The 21,642-nt window shown below is 43.8% G+C and overlaps 1 protein-coding gene and 1 long non-coding RNA gene across 3 annotated transcripts in view; one reads left to right on the forward strand and one right to left on the reverse strand.

Annotated features, from left to right (window-relative positions):
• Positions 1–3,334: 3,334 nt before the first annotated feature.
• LOC127059316 (GSK-3-binding protein-like) lies at positions 3,335–4,901 on the reverse strand. Its single transcript, XM_050971594.1, has one exon. The coding sequence runs from the start codon at positions 4,768–4,770 to the stop codon at positions 4,168–4,170; it is 603 nt and encodes a 200-aa protein (XP_050827551.1). The 5' UTR covers positions 4,771–4,901; the 3' UTR covers positions 3,335–4,167.
• A 4,206-nt stretch (positions 4,902–9,107) lies between these two features.
• The window catches only part of LOC127059310 (uncharacterized), a 31,857-nt gene continuing 19,322 nt past the window's right edge, over positions 9,108–21,642 (forward strand). For both annotated transcript variants that reach the window (XR_007776994.1, XR_007776995.1), the window contains exons 1-3: positions 9,108–11,541; positions 11,887–12,011; positions 13,012–13,205. This is a non-coding gene — a long non-coding RNA (uncharacterized LOC127059310). The remainder of the gene's footprint in view (positions 11,542–11,886; positions 12,012–13,011; positions 13,206–21,642) is intronic.

The following is a 21,642-nucleotide window of genomic DNA, read 5'->3' on the forward strand; positions in this document are numbered from 1 at the left end:
ATTTTTGGAAGAGAAAAAGTGAACCAAACTCATTGACTCAGGAAATGAGTGTGCTGATGTAATTTTTGTGTCCCCCCCAAAGGTGTTTATGTAGCTATTGTACCACTTTAAGTGGTATTTCCCAGCTACTTCTAAAAAAAACCAGGAGGAAATTCCCATAGAAGTTGAAAATAATTTTTCTGTTAACTTCATCTGTTCATTTCATTGCAGCTAGGATTTCTCCTCTGATTTCTGCCTTTTGCTGTACAAACTGAAGATGAAGGACACTTGTAACTTGCCCTCCAACTCACACTGCAAGGTTTGTAAGGAGTTAACCAGATTGTGGCCACCAAGAAGTGACTGAGTGACAATATTTGAAAGTCAAGTGAACGAGCACCCACCAAAAAGCACCCACCAAAAGCACCCACCAAAAAGCAACTGAAGAGAACAAAGCTACTTAATATTTGGGAAGAGTAATATGACATGAACAAAAGACATGTAAAAGTGAAATACTTCAACCACAAGTTGAAAAAAATAGCCTGGCTAAGACAGGGAATGCAGGGTGAAGAGACAAAAATCATGGAGCCAGGGACTAGGAGGGAATGAGAAACATATTTTATATGGAGCTGGAGGAGAAGTCACCTACACTAGGACTGGCCCCAGCTGACCAGACCTGAAATTGTGCATTAACCAGCATAGATCCTTCTTCTCCCTTCTGCCTTCCATGAGATATGCTTGCTATTCACTTGAAAGGCTTTTTTAAACCTCATTTTAAGGTCTTAGGGTGGAGTTCCTAGTTTCCCACCATGTTTATCATGACAAGTACCATGCCAATGTAATTTTTACAGCAGATTCTAAGTGCTGGTACAATACACACTGGTGAGCTACAAGGGATATGGGTCACAGGAGGGAAACAGCAGACAAAAATCATCCAATTTTTTTCTTCACAGTACAGAAAAAAAAGAGATAAAACCTAGCTAAATGCCTATCATGAAAACACAATTTTATTCAAAATTTAAACCTCTAAGTAAATTTACATTTTCACTCATTAATGAAGTTTAGGCATACTGTAAAGGCCAAATGTATTTCTATTTTGTTTCTCTAGAAACCAACAACTGGTATTTGAGGGCTGGCACAGACTTAAATACTAAAGAAACCCCACCTCTGAAACACAGATGTATAAAAGCTAGAAAAATTATTATCTCCCAGGTCAACACTTTATATCTTGCTTGGGAAACAAAGCAGATGATGACTTTCATACCACAGTTTGTATGCTTGCATAGTGTAGCATAAGGCAAAGAAAAGGAGAATTTGCAACAAATCAATGGAAACCTTTTGGCAATACTTCAATTGGTCCAACATCTTTTAAAATGCATCTTCCAAAACCTAAATGAGCCCATTACGATCCATTCCCTTATGGAGGAGTGACATCTTCTGTATTTTGAAGAAGACAAAGACTTATATGGAAGATGTAAGTGACAAAGATGTGTCGGTGAGTTATGCAAGTTATCTATCTGAAACAAGGGCCAAAATTCCTTTTACTGAATCATCACACACTCTGCATAACACTTAGCTTCCTATAACCCTGTTCATATATACATCTCCCAGCCTTGAACAAAGGAGAAAGTAAAAGCTATTTTAGATGTAATTTAGGAAGCTTAAAAACCAGCCAGTCACAGTGAAATTTATTAGCATCTTTTCTACGCCTCACTTCAACTGCCACTTTATTGAAAAGTGTTATTCTAGTAAAATCCTTAAAAGGAATGTCTCGAGGCTTTCAATGACTACAAAGGACACTTGTAAAGTTAGCTGTTCTCATTAGTATACAGGGGCTAGGGTTTGGGGAGGAGGAAGGGGGGGAGGGAAAGGAGATGCAAAATCGATGCATAATTATCAGTGGCAAAAAGTTCAAGTCAAACTCGCCAGCTTTCAGAATTCCAGCTGACCTCCACCCATATATTTTTAACCATAATTAACTATTCAGGCTCCACCAGCTATGCCCAGCTTTTAGCTTGTTTCCTCCAGCTTTTTTTAGTAATTAAACTACTCATCCCAGGTTTCAAATTCAGCATCTGCACAGCAAATACCTACTTCCCTGAGCATCTAAAGGACAAATACAAGAATAACTAGTTCTTCAGTTGTGGCTAGTGGTTATATTCTTTGTATCTGCTATTGAACTTTTTTTCCTGTAGAAAGAAACAAGAAAATCGCAAATAAAAATTCATTTGAAGGATAACCTACACGGTACATCATTGTAGCAGAGAGTAAGAACTAATGGCAGGTCTGAATCTTTTCCAAGTTGTGCAAAATGCCACGAAAGCAGCCCAAGTTATGAGAAAAAGGACTTCAGATGTTAGTAATTAAGGAGGTTCTAAAATGCACTGAACTTCTTTTTTTGCATTTTACATGCTTTGATATGGAAAAACTGCATTCAACTCATAAATTAGTCAAGATAAAGCTAATAATAACATTGCATACTGGTCCTAGTGCAGGAGGAATTCAGTGAGACATCATAAAATGCTTCAGCATCAGTTTCTAGTAGCAGCTGTAGCAGAGAAAGAAATCTAAAATATTTTGTGGATATAATGTATTCATGAAATAACTAATCACACAAGTAAATGTAGCTGCTCAAATTGCTCTCTTGGACAAAGGCAAACATCTTCCATTTTCTTTCATGTGGGATTGCTACCTTCTTCAAAGGAGAAGCTTTTACCTCAAATTGAGTGGGGGTTGGGAGATTGTTAAGCTCCAGTCTGTCTGATGTGCTCAGTTCTCATCTTGAAGCTCAATGACTCTTAAAAACCCAACATAGGATTTTACAAAGGAAAGCATTCATAATAGGAATTCAACCTTAATAACCAACATTGAATTATCAAATTCTGGTTTACAAATTTTAAAAAAATTATTTTGATTGCTGCCTAGACCTCTTCTCTCTTTGCTAGTCTTTCCCCCCCATCCTCAGAGAAAGGAGAAAAAAAAAATCAGAACAGCCCGAACAAGTGACCAACACAAGCCATGTTCCTTCCCCAGTACAAAATACCTATTTTTTGTTTCGGTATGATTTGACTTAAAAATTCCAACAGCCACATTTTCGGCTGCTCGAAGGGGCGTCTCACAGCTTACGAATGAACGCTGCTGGCAAACAAAGGGGCTCAGTTGCATCTCCGTGCATTAATAACCGGTGTCCCAGTGCATCAGACTATGCGGATTGTTGTGGGGATTTTTTTTTTTTTTTTTTGCTTGTAAAATGGAGATCTTACAACTGAAAGAAGACCAAGGGGGAACGTGCCTACACAGTTTTGTTCTCAGGAACCAGAATTCATTTCCCCTTAACAAAGAGACACAGACCCAAAAATAAAAACAAGACCACGTTTATTCAATACAGACAGGTTAATTAAGACAGTAAGTCCTGTAAATCAGGAACACATTTCAAACGCTCCGGTACGAAGTGCATATATTTAAAATCAACAGCTGCATCTTGTACTTGAGCCATTGAGTTTGTCGGGGAAGGGTGGATTCAGGGTTTTTCTTTTTGGTAGAAAAAACTTGTTTCGGCTACCTTATGTGAACAATGCATCTCAGGCTCCATTCACTCATTTGTTATTAAGTCCAGCTGCCTTCCAGCTTTGATATTCACATTTTTTAAAACTGCTTCATACAGTCACAACGAGAAATAATAACAATAAACGTTAAAATAACAACAAATAAACCCCCAACAAAAAACCAAACCAGCCCGGGAGGGGGAAAGGAAACACCTCCCGCCGGGGTCAGCGAGGATTATTGCAAATGGCTCCTGGGAGACGGAGCAGCTCCGCGGCAGCGGGGGACCGGCGGCGGGGGGGTCCGCGGCCCCGGCCGGGCTGCCCCGGCGGGGGGAGGAGAAGGAGGAGCTCCCGGGAAAGGCAGAGGAGGGAGGGGGGCACAACAACAGCTCGGGGCGGGCGGCGTGCGCGGCCTCGCCGGCCGGGGCTCCACGGGGTCCGCGCCGCGGGTGACCTTGGGGAGAGGGCGCTCGAGCAGCTCCCGCCCGAACCGGCACCGGCCCGGGGGGCCCCCGCCGCCGGGACACACTTACATCCTGGCGGAGCCCGCACCGCGCTCCCGCAGCCCGCCCGGAGGGGGCTCCGCCGCCGCTGCCAGCGGCCGCGCTCCTTCGCCCCGGTCAACGCCGCCGCTCGTCCCCGCCGGCTACTGCAGGGGCTGCACCACCGCCGCCGCCGCCTCGCCGTCCGCGCCGCCGCTCCCCGCCGAGGTGCTGCCGCTGGAGGCCGCGGATGCCGCCGCTGCTGCCGCCGCCGCCGCCAGTTGCAGCCGCCGGACGGCTTCTTTGATGAGGTTGCCGGAAAGGATGAGCTGTTGTAGGAGCCGGTGCGGGTCCTCCTCCTCCGCCGGCCCGTCGCCCGGCCCCGGCGGAGGCTGCTTCCTCCGGCGGGCGGCGCTCCGCAGCCAGCCCCGTCCGCACAGCTGCTTGGTCACCCGCTGCTGCCCGCTCCGGTCCGGCCGCGGAGGCTCAACATGTTGCGAGTGAGCTTGCGTCGGGGCCGGTCCCCGCGGCACCAGCAGCCCGGCCCCGGCGCCGCTGCAGCACCGCGGCGAGTAGGGGGCGGCGCGGTCGCGGGCGCTGCCCGGCCCCAGGTGCTTGGGGGCGCGGGGCGGCGGCGCCCGCTGGGCGCTCAGCTGCAGCACCTCGCCCAGCTTGGCCACCAGCGCGTCCACCTCCTTAGAGCCCGCCTGTCCCACGGCGACCGGGCGCTCCAGCAGCAGGAAGCGCTCGCCCGGGCGGCACGGCATCTCTGCCGGGTCCCCGCCGTGCCGCAGCCGCCGCAGCGGGACCGGGGCCGCCGCCCGCCCGCCGCCCCGCGCGCGCGCGAGCACACGCGGCTCCGGCGCTGCGGTCGCGGCTGGAGCTCGGCCCGCTGGCGTTGGTTTGTAAACAATGGGTGACGCGCGCGCCCGGGCGCCTCCCACTGCGCCGGCCGGGGTGGGGGGGGAAGGGGGGCGGCCCTCCGGACCAACCGCCCGTCGGCCGCTCCCGGGGCTGGCACCCCGCGCGGGGAGGGCTCGGCCAACAGCACGGGGGCGGCTTCCGCCGCCGGGTGCAGCCGGCCGGGCGAGGCCGCCCCGCGACCACCGAGCGCGACGGTGCCGGTCCCGTCACCTTCCCCCCCGTCTGCGCGCCGCGTGGACCGGCCCGCTTTCAAACCCCGCACCGCGGGTCTCGGGGGCGGGGCCGCTGTGATTGGCAGGAGGGGGCGGGGCGCGCGGCTGAGGGTCCCGCACCGCCTCGGGACGATCGCTTGCAGGGGGCACGAGGTGCCGCGGGGAGCGCGAGAGGCGCCCGGTGACCGCCCGGCCGGTGCCGCTCCCGCCCCGCCGTTAACGGCCCGCGGGGCGCCGGTGCGGGCGCGCGCCGGTGCCCCGTGAGCGTCCGGCGGTTGCGCGCGTGCGGCTCTCCCGCGGCACCGCGCGCCTGGGGAGCGGAGCTGGCGCTTCCCAGCGGAGCGCGAGCGGCCCGCACCGGCCTCTGCGGAGCGGGTAATCCCCATAGCCAGCGCCGTCTCCCGCAAGCTTCCGTGCCGGGATCGCGGCGCGTTCGTTCCGTATCGCCCGGCTGCGACCGCTTGCCTCGCGCTCGGCGAGCGTCTTTGCCCTGCTTGCTGTGCCCGCTGTGTGCTCGCAGTCGGCAGCGCACTGGTTTGGGGTTTAGTTCCTTGACGTAGAAATGCTTTCGGAGCCTGCCTGTGCATCACTAGAATTTGCACACGTGCAGCAACTCTGTGCAGGTGTTCCGTCGGGATTACTCTCAGCCTGCGGTTTACTTCATCACCTGCATCAAGGCTCTGTCCTGTCTCTTCGTGTCCCAGTCCCGTTCCTTCCCCTGCTTCTGTCACTGCATCTTTCAAGCAGGGGCTGAAATTTCTATCATGAGCCTTAAAAAAGGTTTTCTGGGTGTTGGAACTCTGGGAACGTAGTCCAGAACACGCTTATTCACGTGACGCGGCATGCGGTCGGTTCCGCTGGGAACAGCTTGTAAAGCGTAAGTTGCTCATACACATAACTGCTCTCACCACTGTGCCCTTGATTAATCAGTAAGCGGTTGGCAAAGGAGAGGCCATGTCCTTTGGTCTGTTTGTCCTCGTGTCCTCCTGAGCTACTTCCACTTGCAGTAAGAGCAGGAGACCCTGTGAACAAATGCACGTGTTTGTGAGCATGCCTGCTGTCTGCACATGGTACTGGTAGCTCCAGCCTGGGCGTCCAAGCCCTTTACTACATCCCCTGCCTGAATTTGTATCAGCTGGGCATAAATCATGTTACCTAATTGCATATTATTTATTCATGTGCATACCTAAGGTACCAAGACTTTCTTATTTTCAGCACCTTTTTGGTAACTGTCAGTTAAAACTCAGATCACATTTTTCTACAGATGATGAAAAAGTGAGATTTTGTTGCCCCCTGCCCACCCCCAAATATTTTTAAGAAAACACTTCACCTTTATTCCTTATTTTTGTGGTATCTATTCAAAAGCAATAGAAGCAGGCCTACACAGATGCAGTGGATGGATCTACTTCAACTCCAAGGGAGATCTATATTCAGATCACTTCTGAGTAGGTAATCTGGTATTCTATACAAGCAAAACTGCAATAAACCAGTACAGCTTATTCCAGCCTTTTCTTCTCCCACAAAAGCAAAATAAGCTATACCAGCAGAAGCTCAGTGCTGCTTGTGATTACATCTACACCTGGGGCTTTCATGAGCCCGGGAATGATAATCGCAAATCGTGCTTCATTGCATCCCTAACCAACGCTGTGCTGGGAAAAGCTTGCAGGATCGTGCAGATCAGTGCCACAGATAGGGAGCTCCGAGCGCAGTCGTTAGCAGAATCCTGATGTCCTCAGATCTTTTTAAATGCAAAATTTTAGTGATCAGTGGTTGAGGATGGGACTGAGTATCTGCTGAGGGTTTTAGGGCTAAACATACTGCAAATGTTTACACTGAACAGGTTACCAGCTGAACAAAATGAGATTTGTGGACATTCAGGAGAAGGGTGTTTAAGATTTTCCTCCTAGAGGAATTGGGAACCTCAGCCATTACTTAGGTACTATCTGCTCTTTTCACTGGATGATGAGAGAAAAGCTAAAATGCTGGAGAAGATAGTATATCCTATATCTGTGGTTCTCCCTCAAAGATTTGTTTATGTGAGAAAACTGTACCAAAGAAGGCTCAATATGAATTTACATCATAATCATATCCGTGGAATTGATCTCTGTCAGCACCCAGAGACCTTTGTGGGACTTAACCCCAGTCCATGGTAGGGGCAGATCCAAATTGTCTGCAGCCATTATCGGATGTTTCTGGCAGAAACACCACAGCAGTTCCTGAACAGGTAGCTGTTTGCTAGTGCCTCTCCAAAGAAATGAGAAGAACTTCAACAAATAAAGGGGCTGTCATAGGTGTCCTGGTGTGGAGTTTGTGAGCATAAGTGACAGGGTTGGCTGCCAGGTCAGTCCCAAAGAAGCTGAGACCTCGTCAGTTGTAGCTATCAGGTCATTTGGCCAAGTCCTTAGTAAGCTGTAGCTTACTCACTGTGTTCTCTCTTTAATTAGGAGAATCACAGCCTGGTTATCATACTTGGTCTTCTACTGCTGGAGATGAGCTCTGCAGCTCTGTTTTTACTTTAGCAGTTTACCACAGTAATTGCAATTTAAAAAATCCCCAAAACCCCAAAGCATAGAACACTAAGGACAGGGGGAGGTTTTTTTTAAAATAAAAGTATAAAAGGACTTGCAAAACTGTTGACAAAATTTTTCTGACCCCTGACAGTATTTTTCTGAGAAGAAAATGACCATTGCTGCTATTCTTTTTTTTTTTTTTTTCCCAGGGGCATTTCTGTGTATGGTCTGCTGGGATTGCCAAAATTCTCATGGCAACTTGTCATCTAAGTTATTCCATTAGCAAGACATTACAGTTGAGAACAGTCATTGGTCCCTTTTTATGATTATTATTTACTTGCACTCTCACTTTGTCTGTTAAAATGTTTAGAAAACAGTCTTTAGGATACTTTTAGTAATACTTGTCTTTCAGATATTCCTAGCAGAGGAATAAGTCAACTCAAAATCTGAGTTTCATAAACAAGTACTAATTATATTAATTATATTAATTATATGTCCTTCTATAAAAACTTGACATAATTTTATTGTGTTTCCTTAGGATACATTTTAATTTCAGAATATAAAGGTCAATTTATATATTTTACTTTTTGTACTGATCCTGACAACATGGACAACTGGATGTGAATTCAGAGCTTTAAATCTGTTAAAGACAAAGAAAGAAACCCCTTAAATCCTTTGAAGTCTGCATTCCAGTGTAATCTCAGTCCTTTGACTACATGTTCAGGATCATGCACATGTTCTAATCTGTTATGGAGACCCTGTAACCCAGTCAATGTGAAAATGATAAATCATAGTTCATTTATGCAGGTGTTTGCATTTCAAACCCTTTTGCTGGAGCTGCATGGTCTGTGCTCTCAGACTTTGGCATGTGTAGAAATGAATCAGGTTGATAAATTCATGATAGAGACTATGTAGTGTTGCATCACAGTGTTAAAATATTTATAGTGTTGTTTACAAAACAGTAAGACAGCTTTGAACTGGGTGAACCCAGTGACTAGCAGATCCTTTCCAGTCCTTTCTTTCTCCAGGCATTTCTCACGTCCTTTTTTTTTTTTACAGAAACTTCTGTAATATTTGTTAAATATGCAGAGCTTCTCTTCATAACAATAGTGTCAATGAAGGGTGCTTGTGCAAAGTAAATTATTTTCCTGTGCACAGTTCAAATGCAGAGTGCAGAGAGGCCAGAACACCATCCAAATAAGACAAGTTTAGATTCCCCAATAATTGCTTTGTAATCTGCATTTATAATAGATTTCCAAGAACAAAAAACATTCCTGTAGAAACAACTGAGGTTGCTAAGTGATACAAATGTATTTACTGTGTCATAACTTGCAAAAGCCAAGCACATTAAAACAAGAGCTTTAATAAGCAGCAGTGTCATGAATCTCACCTTGACTCCCAGGGTAAATATAAACCTGTTGGCCAACAGCTTTGCATGGTTTGGGATGCCCAGTCTGAGACCTTAATGGAAACAGGAAACATTAGTTGTTTTAGAAAATAGAGGCTTTCATTCTTAAGGAATTGAAATATGCATACTTTGTGCCAGTGGATGTTTGGGATTTGTTTCCTTCATGTATTGTTTCTGTTTGTCCTCATTCAATTACCTAAGAATTTTTATGTTGGGATACTGCTTCCTAACAAGGCTGGAAACTATGGTCAGTTGTGAGGCTGAGTTACTTCTTTTTGCTGAAGTTATCACTGTTTCTTATATCTTTTAGACACAAAAAATCTCTCTCCAGTCTTTTGGAGACAGCATAAATCTGGCACCTTCTTTTGTCTTCTCACCTTCTTCTCGTGTCTGACACAGCAAACTGCTGTATTTCAGCTTCTCCAAGCACTCAGAACTCAGGGCCCCTTTGGAGGGACCACAGGAACATTCCTTTGGCCTAATAAGGCTGATGCTGCTCTTTCCCTAAGATGCAAAACCTCTTTTTCTTCCTCTGATACACACAAGATGCAGTGGATTCCCTGTGCATGCAGCGAATGTGCAGAAGTGGACAGTGCAGGAATTCTACCTGTTCATTAGGAGCTGCCAGGCTGCTTGCACAACAGCCTCTGCTAGTTTAGGAATGAGACAGGAGGCGTGGGAAAGGAGCCTACAGACGTCTCAGGGATGCACCAAACTACAGGGCAACCAAGTCTTTGTTTGTTTATTCAAATAATTGACTCACTTCCAGCTTTCCTAATAACTGGAATATATTTTAATGGTAACCTGTATTGTAAGTAATGAGCCGGAGTAATGCATTGTGTGGGCTCTCATAGGTTTTCCATATAGGCAATATTCCTGAGAATAATTTCCATTTGTTCAATCTTTACAAATATTGAAATATGGAAAGCAGAGATGAAAACAATGTATTGAACCACTCCTAAAATGACATTAAATGGACTTTAGGAACATCTCTTAAAAAATACCAGAGTCGAGAGAAAAGCCCTTTCATCTTTTGTCAAAATACCCTTCACATTTCTGTATATTCTGGCGAAATCCCTGTGCTTGTTTCTGTACCTTCAGTTGGTAATTGTTTGTTAACCAGACATGTCTCTTGACAGTTCTGTTAAAACAAGCCTCTCTGCAGTGAATACTGAAAAGCCACGATCAATAAACTAGTATATAATGATTACAAGTAATGCGTCTCACTCAGCATGTAGGGCAAAAAAGAAAAAAATAAAAGACTCCTGTCTAATTATATTTGAAGTAGACTTGTCTAAAATTAAGGGAGCACTTGTCCCACAAGGACTGCAGCCAATTCCACTGAATCAATGGAACCTGGGCAGGACTGCCAGCTTTCCTCATTGAAATTCCTCCTTCAAGCATACTTTTGGCATTAAGCCATTAGAAAAAGATGACTGTTACCTAAAAAGAAAAATGAAGACCAGGCACCACCTGATATCTGACAGCTCCTTCTTGTTTTGAGTCTGAACTGTGCTGTTAGTGCAGCTTAGGCCCTGGATTTGCTCCTCACAGAAGCATGATCAACTTTCAGTAAGAAACCTCTCAGGGCAGCTACAGTGGTTATAGACATGGTCACATTTCCTTCTTTTGCTCCCTGACCACAGCTCACTTTTTTTTTTCTTCTTTTTTTTTTTCTTTTTATTTTTTTTTGGAGGGGGGGTGGTATTACTCATCTCATTGTGAATTCCTCAGTTTTCCTTCTTAATCTAATCCTGCAGAGCACTGTGATGTTCACTTGTACTCAGTATGATATTTAATCTCTACCATTTTTTCCTGTGAGAGAGATTAGTAAAATATATTCAAACCAACAAACTTCATTTTTCTCAAGACTTATTAGCCCTCTATAACAAGACAGATAGATCCAGCTTCTTGAAACACCTGTCCTTCTTTTCTTTAAAAATATTATGTCCATGACAGCCTGATTCCACTACACATGCTCCTTTTTGTTTTACCTAAAATAGTCCTTTTGATCTGTTTACAGTCCTTTTTTCTTTTTTTTTTTTTTTTTTCTTTCTCCAGTGACTTCTAAGTATCCAAACACATTTCATAGAATCATGTAATGGTTTGGGTTGGAATAGACCTTAAAGATCATCTAGTTCCAACCCCTCTACTGTGGGCAGGAGCACCCTCCACTAGAACTGGTTGCTCAGAGCTGGCCTTGAACACTTCCAGGGATGGGGCATCCACAACTTTTCTGAGCAACCTCTCCCAGTGCCTCACTGTAAAGAATTTCTGTCTAATAGATAATCTAAACCTATCCCCTTTCAGTTTAAAGCCACTCCCCATTATCCTGTCACTATATACTGGTCAAATGTCCCTCTCCAGCCTTCTTTTAGCCCTCCCTGAGGTACTGGAAGGCAGCTCTCTCAGCCTGTCCTCACAGGAGAGGTACTCCAGCCCTCCAGCCATGTTTATGACCCACCTCTGGACTGGCTTCAACAGGTCTGCATCTTCCTTGTTGTGTTGGGGGAGCCAGAGCTGGATGCTGTACTCAGGGTGGGATCTCAGAACAGTGGAGTAGAGGGGCAGAATCACCTTCCTCAACCTGCTGGTCAGAGTTAAAAAATGGCTTATTTTGAGGTATTTGGGATTTTTGTTCTGCTATCTGTGTATTTTGTCTTCCAACCATCTATTAGGTTAGCCTGATTTTCCCTTTTTAAAATCAAGTCAATATATTTAGACAGTGAATTTCCTAATAGCAAAGTCAACAAACAACACCCATAAATTATTACACAATAATAATTCCCATCACATTAACAACTGTGTTTTCCTATATATTTTTTTTAGGTCTAAATTCACCCTCAGTGCATGATGAAAAACAGCCCTTTATGTTGCAAACCTTTCAGCATATAATGTTCATCATAATACATTTCATGATATCCTTGGGTGCTGTTATAAATGCATAATTTAGAGTAAGTATCACAGGTCATGTCACTTACCTCCTTCTGGTGTAGGGTTCTCAAGACTTCTTATAAAAAAAGGCTTTAGCTCACAAAAAGAGACATGGAGAATGTTCCTGCCTCATTCAATTTTCCTCTCTCCAGGGTCCTGCTGAACCACCACAGTTCACAGCCAGGGGCACGCACATAAAGTGGCCATGATTTTAAATTGTAGAATCATAGAATACAGGTTGGAAAGAGCTGACCTCAGGGAACATTTCATCCAACCTTTCTTGGTAAAAGCACAGTCTAGACAAGATGGCCCAGCACACTGGCAGCCAAATCTCAGGAGTGTACAGTGTTGGGGATCCACCACTTCCCTGGGGAGATCATTCTGAACAATGGCTGATTGTTCTCACTGTGAAAAGTTTTCATTGTGTGAGTAGTTGTAACTTCCCCAGGAGTAACGTGTACCCAATACCCCTGTCTTTTTCATGTGACTCCTTATAAAAAGGGAGTGTCCATCTTCTCTGTAGCCACCCATAAAATAGTGGAACATGGTGATAAGGTCTCCCCTAAGCTTTCTTTTCTCAAGGCTGAACAAACTCAGTTCTCTCAGCCTTTGCCCCTGTCACAGGCTTCCCAGTCATTTGATCATCTTTGTGGCTCTTCTCTGTACCCTCTCCAGCCTGGGACCAAAACTGAGCACAGTATTCCAGTGTGGCCTGATGAGCTCTGAGCAGAGTGGGACAATGACTTCTGGATCTCTGCTGGTGATGCCCTTGTGGATGCATCAGCCTGGATTTTTTGTCCCCACGGCTGTGAGCCCAGCAGTGCTGGTGCAGACAGAGGTGAAGGAAGTGTTGAGAACCTCTGTCTTTTCAGCATTGTCAGTGACAAATGTCCCTCTCTTATCAGTGGGACAGTATTTTCTTTCTCTTCTGCTTGTTTATGTATCCGAGGAACTGATTCTTTTAGTTTTGAGCAGACTCAGAAATAGGCAGTTAACCTGAATTTTAATTTTCCCTTATAGCAAGACTTGGGTTTGTTGCAGTTCTGCAGCTGCTGAGGAGCAGACTGAATTGCCCCTGAAGCAGGAAAACTGGACAGTGCAGAAGTGGTGGGGAGAGGCTCTTTCAACCATCTCAGTGAGAGGTTTGCCTTCCCACTTGGGCTTGGAGGGCTGTGCTCAGATTGAGTGGAGAACTCTGGAATGAAGATTTACAGGTAAATCCTTAGAGGAACCACCGCTTTTTTGCATGATCTGAATTGTTCCTGTTGGATTCCCACTGTTGCTTTAGATAAATGTGCCCTTCTACCTTTGAAAACATTCAACACTTCTGAAGAATTTCCTGTCTTCTATATAGCATCTCTTAAACTAAGAGCAGCAAACCAAAATTCCTGACAATGATGAAGAAAGTTTTTTGTACACTTTAGAGCCAAATATCAACAACTCTCCTGTCTCACTCTGTGTTTCCTCTTCCCCTCACTGCCTGCTACAAGGCAACTATGACTGGACACTTTGATTCCTGTGCTACATCCTTTTTGCTGAAAGATATGACTGTATTTCAAAGGAGTGAGTCATGGGGATTAATGTGGGATTTTTGGTCAGGAAAATTACAACTAGCCCCCCCCCCCCAATACACTCTGAGCACTGGCTGCATTTTTGAGGGATTTAGAAGTGTTCTGTGTGCTCTTGCATTAGCTTCCTCAAGCCTCTTGCTGGTTTATGAAGGGGCATTTGCAGCCTCTGCCCCTGGAGCATGTCTTTATACCTTCCCTTGTGTCCCCTGCAGTTGTCACAGCTTCACAATGCCACATGTTTTGTAAAAATATTGCTTTAAGCTTTCTGCTTGCCCCTGCCATGCCCATGTTGCAGCCCACACCGTTGTGCTGGAGAGGTGTGTTGTGCCACACGAGGAGCCACCGAGCTGGTCCTCAGAAATGTATCTTTTTCAGGACTCTAAAAATACTGGATCAGCAGAAATGAACAATACAGGGGTAGAGGAGGGCAGGACTGAGGAGTGATATTGAAATGGGACCACTAAAAGCAGGTTCTACCCTTAAAAAACTTCACACCCTAAGCCCATACCCCAGGATTTCTGCCAGCCTTAAAGGTTCCTTGCAGTACCACGAGCTGGGGATGCTGCTCATTCTGAGGCAGGCATGAGCAGGAGGCCTCTGGCAGTAAGGAAGGAGGAATGGAAAGGCATTGGAAGAGTAATACCATTCAAGTGGTGGGAAAATGTCCTCATAGTACAGAGTAGCTGACAAGACAGATGCTTCAGTATCAGCCTTTATCCTCCTGTTAAACTGGCTGCTTCAAATCAAAAGCAACTACAGGACTGAGTTTCATATTTTTTCTTATAGAAAGGATTCCAGTTATACCTGGAATAACTTACAACTCAGGTTAACTTTGCAGTGAAATTGAGTTCAAAGAGCTTATAAACAGAATTCTTGACTGCAAAAGTGATTTCAAACTGTATAAAGTAGTTCTGTTGGCACGATGCTATTTTAGCAAGGATGACAGGACCCTTAAGGCTAACATTTCTAAGGCAATTTGTCCAAGAAAAAAACTCTTTTCAGTTAGTGAACCACTTTATAAAGAACTTAATATTGTTAGCTTTCACTATAACTTTCCTGTAAAATACATCTTCAGCTAGGAAGTTATCCCTTAGATTATGTACCATTGACATCGTGAGTTCATATATTTTAGAAGTTCCCTCCTTAGCTGTTTTCACAAATTTACCTTCATGATCCATTTCCAAATGGTCCCTACTTAAAGTTTGTGTTTCTTACTGAATGTGAAGCTGCAATAAGAAAACTCCACCACATTGACCAAAATTTGTTGGTGTTGCAGCCTGGTGGCTTTTATTACTTTCCTTTAACGTTCATTAGAATAAGATAGTAAATTGGGCAAAGCACTACTAAAACCAGAAGTTGCAACATGGTTTGTGAGGACACAAACTTAAAAATGATCAACAAGCCAGGAACCAGGGAAACTAGATATCATCTGTCTACATGCTTGAGTCTACCTTTCTTCTACTTCAAAATCACACTTGACTTGAAAGACACTCACACAGCAATAAAAAAAAAAATAAATTAAAATATCAAAACAGTAAACAACCATGGCAGTTCCAGCTAAGTGATTACTTTCTTCCTCATGGCTTTCCTGCTCCTCATCTTTATCAGCACTGGGCATTGCAGTCTGCTACAGCAAATTGTGGTACATCAGAGTAGGAATTGCACTGCAGAAAATAAAAAGTTAATGATGATGATTAAAGTTTTCCTGGGATTCCCATATGCACTCATTATCACTGCTGCCATCACTCACTCTGTGCTGTACTCATTGAAGGCTCTGCAACTGACGTAGGTAGGATATACTGAAACTGAAATAATTTCTTGAAAACAATGTGAATCTAAATTCATCATCCTCCACAAAATAATTCTGAAAGAACAGTGCAGTCCCAAAATCCCAAAAGAAAACCTTTTCTAAGATACCAAAAGAAGAAGTTGGTTGCATTGCTCAATAAGAAACCCCTTGAAAATGACAAGCAGAAGGGAGTGACCACATGAATATTTCCTGTGCTGATGTATCCCAGCTTTTGCAGGAGTGTTGTAAGGTGACTTGTGTAACTTGTGGGTAGTCTGGATGGCACCTCATCGTGGAGATGGCATTTGATAATGACCAAACCTGACTAAGCCAACATAATGCCAAGCTGCCTTTGAAAGCCCTTTCCCACCTGCTTGCCTCTCTGGGTTTCTAACACATCCCTTGTGCTGTCTCTGGTGCTCTTTGGAGCCACAGGCAGTCAGATCAGAGGGTCCAGACAGCAGTATAGATCAGTTTGGCTTTCTGCTCTGGATTATTTATGGTTTGATGTACATCCCTAGCAAAGAGCTTGCAGGAAGCCTGGCTGGCAGTCAGGAGAGGGAGTGGGACTTCTTTAAGATACTCAGTCTGGTTTAACTGAATCATAAACCTGCAGGAGAAGTCTCCCCAGTACACTGACTTTGGTAGTGAAGCTCTTTCAAACAGTGCCTGCCATGCTTCAGGCCCAGCTGACTGCTTTGCTTTTGTGCTGAAATTCATCACCTCTCCAGGTGGGTCTGTGAAATCAGTCTCTGTGGAGCTAGACTATAAACTGGGCTGTGGCTCAAGGTACATAACTTCTGATGCAACAGCACAGGTGATGAGCTGTGGTGAAACACCAGGAGTGAGTAGCTGGAGGTCATAGGCAGGAACTTTATCCATGTGGTTGCTGGAGCCAGTCTCTCATGAAAATGCATTTGGAGTGGTCTCAATGGCTCATGTTCATTGAACTCATCAGCCCCTGCAATTTCTATGTGCTTTTTAATTAAAGAAGATGCCCTGTGTGACAGCTACACTAGTGGATTCAGTGTTTTTCCCAGAAAACAATCTGCTGAGGGAACAAATTGCCACATAGCAATTGTAGCATGGCATTGTGGGTCTTGTATAGGACACGATGGTTGTCCATAATTCAGTGTTGCAGCATAGACAGGCATGGCAGAGAGGACACCAGCACAACAGCAGTGCAGTTACTGGGGCTTACTGGTGTCACAGATCTCCTTTGCAGAATGGAGCCATGCAGATCTGCTCAATATAGACTCACTAGCTGACATTACAGACCTTCAAAATCCAGTGCTTTTATGGTTTAAAAGGAATTAAGGAATTTAATTAAGGAATAAAAAGAAACCAAATTTTTTCAATGCTAGCAACAAACCATAGGTTGTGTTGGGGATAAAAAGTGCCTTAAGAGTGCCTGTATTTAGCCTTGGTCCAAAGTGCCTGATGGCATGGTCTTCATGGGTAGTCTCACTGTCCCACTGGGAGTTTGCATGCAGTCAAGTCTCCAAAAAAGTGTGATTCTACATGCAACCATATGACTTGCAGAAGTGGTGTCAGAGGCAAGGACCAGTCATGATAAAGATCTATCTCTGTTGTGGCTTGTGTAAGGGATGAGTAAACTTTTTGGACTTCTCTGTCCATGAAAACATTGTAAAATACTTTACTTATAACACATTTTCTTCTTGGAAAGTGTGTCAAAGTTCAAACTGCTTGTCCACTATGAGTGAACTCTTTCTTTTGAGTGAACTCCTTGGCTCTTTGAATTGCCCAGCTCCCAATGGACGCCTTCTCTTATTACAGCCAAGACAAAATGTGTAATGGATTTTAGCAGATCCCCTCCCACCCCTGCCAATAGGTAAAGGAGGCTAATACTGCTTGCGAAAAAAAAATAAAAATCATGCACACAGTTTCTCATTCTGATCACAAGGCAAAGCTGAGTATGATGGAAAGCATTTTCCCTCTGAACTGATTTATTGTATGTATATCACTGTTTGCAGCAACAAAGATGCCATTGTAATGTAAAAATGTCAGTCATCAGGTTGAATTTGTAGTTGCAGTTATCTGATTACATAAAAAGAAATGCTGAAGAACTCTAAAACTCTCAAATATTTATTCAGCAAAAAAGCTGAATCCCATAGACTCTTCCTTCACCATGCACATGTGCATGTTTCTTGTATACTATTTGGTGTGTACTGCTTTTTATAACATAGTTTGTATAATTTGTTAGTTTGATTTACTGTATTATTTCCTGAGTGTGGAGCAATCCTGAAATAAGTGCCATTTTGTGGGTAGCAAAGTACTTGAGTGCAGCTCACCACCTCCAATGTGTCAGCTAGATCTATTGCACAACTATTAATGGCATGTTCAGAAGAACTTTTACACTAATATTGAAATTCTTTTAAGACCATATTTAGCTTTGGCAAATGTTTCCCACATGTCTTTGAGTGGCAGTCCATCTTTTGATGTTTATATTTGCCATCTGGATATGTCAGCTTTGTGCAACAGAAGTATGAAATGGTGTAAGTAAATCTCAAGAAGTGGAAAGAACATTTTAAAAGGTTTACAAACAAATGTACCCATAAATAGTATAGAGAAATGAGTGTGTAATGGTGTGGACATACTTTTTTGGCAAGTCACTCTACAGTCTGATTTTTTTAAAAATCTTATTGCTACAGATATCCCCAAAGGAATTTTAAGGAAGTTATAAAAGAGAAAGAATATACATTGTAGCTTTTTGTCTGTTAATTTTATGCATATGATCATATGTTCTGTATGATCAAGCTCACATTTCTTCCAGTACCTCTTATAAAGAGGCAGATTTCCTGATTTTCATGGATTTTCCTGCACAACTTTTGTGGAAAATAATGCAAGAGTTATGCATTCTGCTGTTGCCATTACTCTTTGTATTTACAAGAATTGAGTGCAGAATCTGTTTTCCCTTGTACTCAGCTACAACTCAGATAAGCATCAGGAGAGATTAAATATAACTGTGGAAGGGACGTAACCTCCTGTTACACTGCAGTAGGTTTGTTTTGCCACCAGCTACTGCAGGATAACATGAAATTCTGACCTTGGCAGGTAAAACACGTCCAAGCTGAACGTGCTAATTTCTGTAATGTGGAATATTTGAAGCCATAGCCATGTTAAGTATAATTAGATGCAACCAACGGCTGTATACCACAGAACAATTAGAACTCAATCCCTAGAAATGTGTTAAAGTTCTTTCCAGTTATTTATGCTGTTGAAATAGGCAGAGCCATATACAGTACTCAGAAGTGATATGCATTCATCTGTGTTTATATCACCAGGAAAGGCACTGCCATCTGCCCTTAGCAATTCTCTCTTTACTCTTTGCTCTTTGTAAGATGAGCCCAGCTTCAATGTCATGTTACAATTTATTGCCAGTGATCTGCTTCGAGTTGTTTTCTGGTCACCAGTAGTTTGTTTGGATTCCCTTTTTTCTTGTGTGTTGTCTGGTGTCACTGTGGAACTTGGGCTTGTCAGACTTATTTTATACATCATTAGCTCAGGAGTGCAGGGGATGATTACTTTCTCATAAAAAAGTAATTCTTTCTCAGAAGACATGTGTAAATCTTGGCTGTTGAGACAGTGCTTTTTGCAAATTTCCTTGAAAGTCGAAAACTCTGGATTTTATTCTTCATTGCCTCACACCTCTTGCTGTCATTTAAACTCCTGCCAAAGAATATCACTGGAGCAGCAGCTCTGCACTCTGCGGTTTCCAACCTTTGAGACTGCTGCTTTGTAATCTTGATGTCCTTGTACACAAGTCTTATTTACTTTTTTTTTATGTCATCCCAAGTTCATTTCCTTTAATGATCAAAAGTCCATGGCACGGTTTAGCCCTGAAAGGACTGATACTACAGCCTTCACTGTGTTGCTGAGTGTAACTAGGGCAGAGGCCAGCTGGGCAGCAGCCAGTGCCTGGCTCCAGCATTTGAGAACTGGGAAGCTCTAAGGTGAAACATTATTGGACACACTTGAGAACTAGAGGCTGTAAATAGAATAAAGCAAATAAAAACATTCAGAAAAATGAGAGCCACAAGAACCGGTCTCTTTCCAAACACTCTTCCTATTTATTTTTTTTTTTTACAAAGTCTTCATTTCATTTGTAGGATAATACAAGTTCTGGATCTTTGCTCTGCCCTTTCCACAGCACAACATGTGCTCAATTCTTCTTCTATCCTCTTTCTTCTTGTGATGTAGTTTCCTGAAAGGCTCTGGTATGTAGTTAAAGTTAAAGTTAAAGTTCATGGCAAAGTGGCTGGTGGGGTCACGACACAGCAATTTTACAAGTGTATTTGGTGTGCCTCAGTGGCCATCTGCCATTTGTGCACCAGGGGACTCATTTTCATAACCTGAGAGCTGCTCTGTCATTGAAACTTGTAGGAACTTGGAGCATTCACCGCTGTTCCATGTTTCTCCAAAGAGAAACAATCAAAGTTTATTGTAGAATAATTTCTCCAAAGTCCTGATCTGTTCCTGTTTTGCTGGTGTTCTACTGCTACAGCAGTGTCTGCTGTTAATAGGGAACCCAGGCTCACAGGGAAACAGGTACATTGCGGCAGCAGCAAAGTCGTCAACCGTCACTCCACAATCCAAACTTATCAACAAGCTTGTATTAACCAAGCTTTCAGCCTGACTCAATGCCTTTTCCATTCAATTTTTATGTCTTCTTAATTGCCCAACTTCATTTTTCCACAATGAGCTCTGCCCATCATTATCAAGACCAGCACTTCCTGGAGTAATCTGGAAGAAACTTTGTGATTTCTTTGCCTTCCATTTATAGCATTTTATTTTAATAAAAACTAGATTTTTTTTTTTCAATCTCCCTGCACTGTTGCAATATCATTGAAGGAATGTGTGTTCTACTCAGGTAAGGGAGGATTGTTCCTCCTATCATTTATTTGTGAAGTTCCAATAGTGTTCACTTTATTTAATGGCTGCACAAATTACCTTCCAGGGGAGGCTGCAAATTTAATAAATTTATGGCCCTTGGCCTAATTATCTTCTATCTTGGTTTCTTGTGCAAGATGTATATCCGCTGTTAGGAGGAGCATATATTTGGGATTCAGCAGCATTTTACTTTCATCCACAAAAACCTACAGTGACCCTAAGTCATGCCAGCAATACTGCACTTCTGTCCAAAGCTGTCTTTTGGTGTGACCCACTTGCAGGGGTGACTGGCACACCTGTAGTGTAGAACTACACAACCCTTCCAGATGTACACCAGCCCCGCAGGAATAGACAAGTCATGATGGAGAATCAAAGTCCTTACCAGTGGAGACCAAGCTGGTAAGACCTAGAGCAACACTTCCACAAGCACTTCAGAGAAGTTTGCACCCTTAGGTCCCCATAAAGGACTTTTGTGATTGAGATTTTGAAGGGGACAGAGAGTCCCTTGGTGGAATTGTTTGGCAGTGAGCATACATCATAGCCAGTGGGTTCCTACTGTAATTTTTCTGTGATGGAAACAGGTCTCAGACCACGACTCCATGAAAGGAATCATCAAGACACTAATAACTGCAGGTATTTGCATCTCTCACATTTGTCTCTGCCCCTGCCAGAGCTGCTGCAGGCTGCCCCTTTGGTCTACCAGCTTAAAAAAGTAATTCCGGGGGTAAATAATGTGCTGACTTTTCAAAGCTGGACCAGTTTTTCAATCACACCCACAAAGAGCTGGGTTGGCTTCCTGATAGAGTGTTGCATTGTTATTTGGGGACTGGAGACTTGTGATCAAGATGGATAGAGAAGGATAGAGAGGGGTTCTGTGGTTTTGAAAGCCATTTTCTTTTCTTGGTGGTTATGTTCCAGATATGGAAATGTATTCTTCATGAAGCAGATTTACTGGGGTGCTCAGGAGAGAATGACTGTTCTGCAGTCTGTGTGTATGGGTGAGTTACCATATAACATGCACGGGAACTACAAAATGAAATATCCAAATGTATGACTGCCTCTGTTCATCCTTAAAAACACACTTTAAAATATTACTTCATGAGAGGCTGCAAGAAAGAAGCCAGAGCAAAAGGAAAAACTGGAATAATTCACAACTGTCAGTTAAAAAGTGATGCAGTATGTCAGAAAAGTAGAGACTTTATGAAAGCCAACTGCACACTGCAGTCATTTATGCTTAGTAAAGCTTGTAACTATTGCTATATGTAGAAGGATAGCAAATAATTAACATAAAACTGGTTAGTTATTACTTGGGCATGGAGCCAAAGTATGTTATGGCTGATTTACTGTAAAGGCTTATCTGCACTCGGGCTGTTCCCACCC

This window comes from Serinus canaria, chromosome 2, assembly GCF_022539315.1.
Source record: "Serinus canaria isolate serCan28SL12 chromosome 2, serCan2020, whole genome shotgun sequence".
In the NCBI taxonomy this organism is placed as follows: domain Eukaryota; kingdom Metazoa; phylum Chordata; class Aves; order Passeriformes; family Fringillidae; genus Serinus; species Serinus canaria.

Excerpts from the sequence above, each read along its gene's own strand:
- LOC127059316 (XM_050971594.1), bottom strand. The coding sequence starts at position 4,770 with ATGCCGTGCCGCCCGGGCGAGCGCTTCCTGCTGCTGGAGCGCCCGGTC.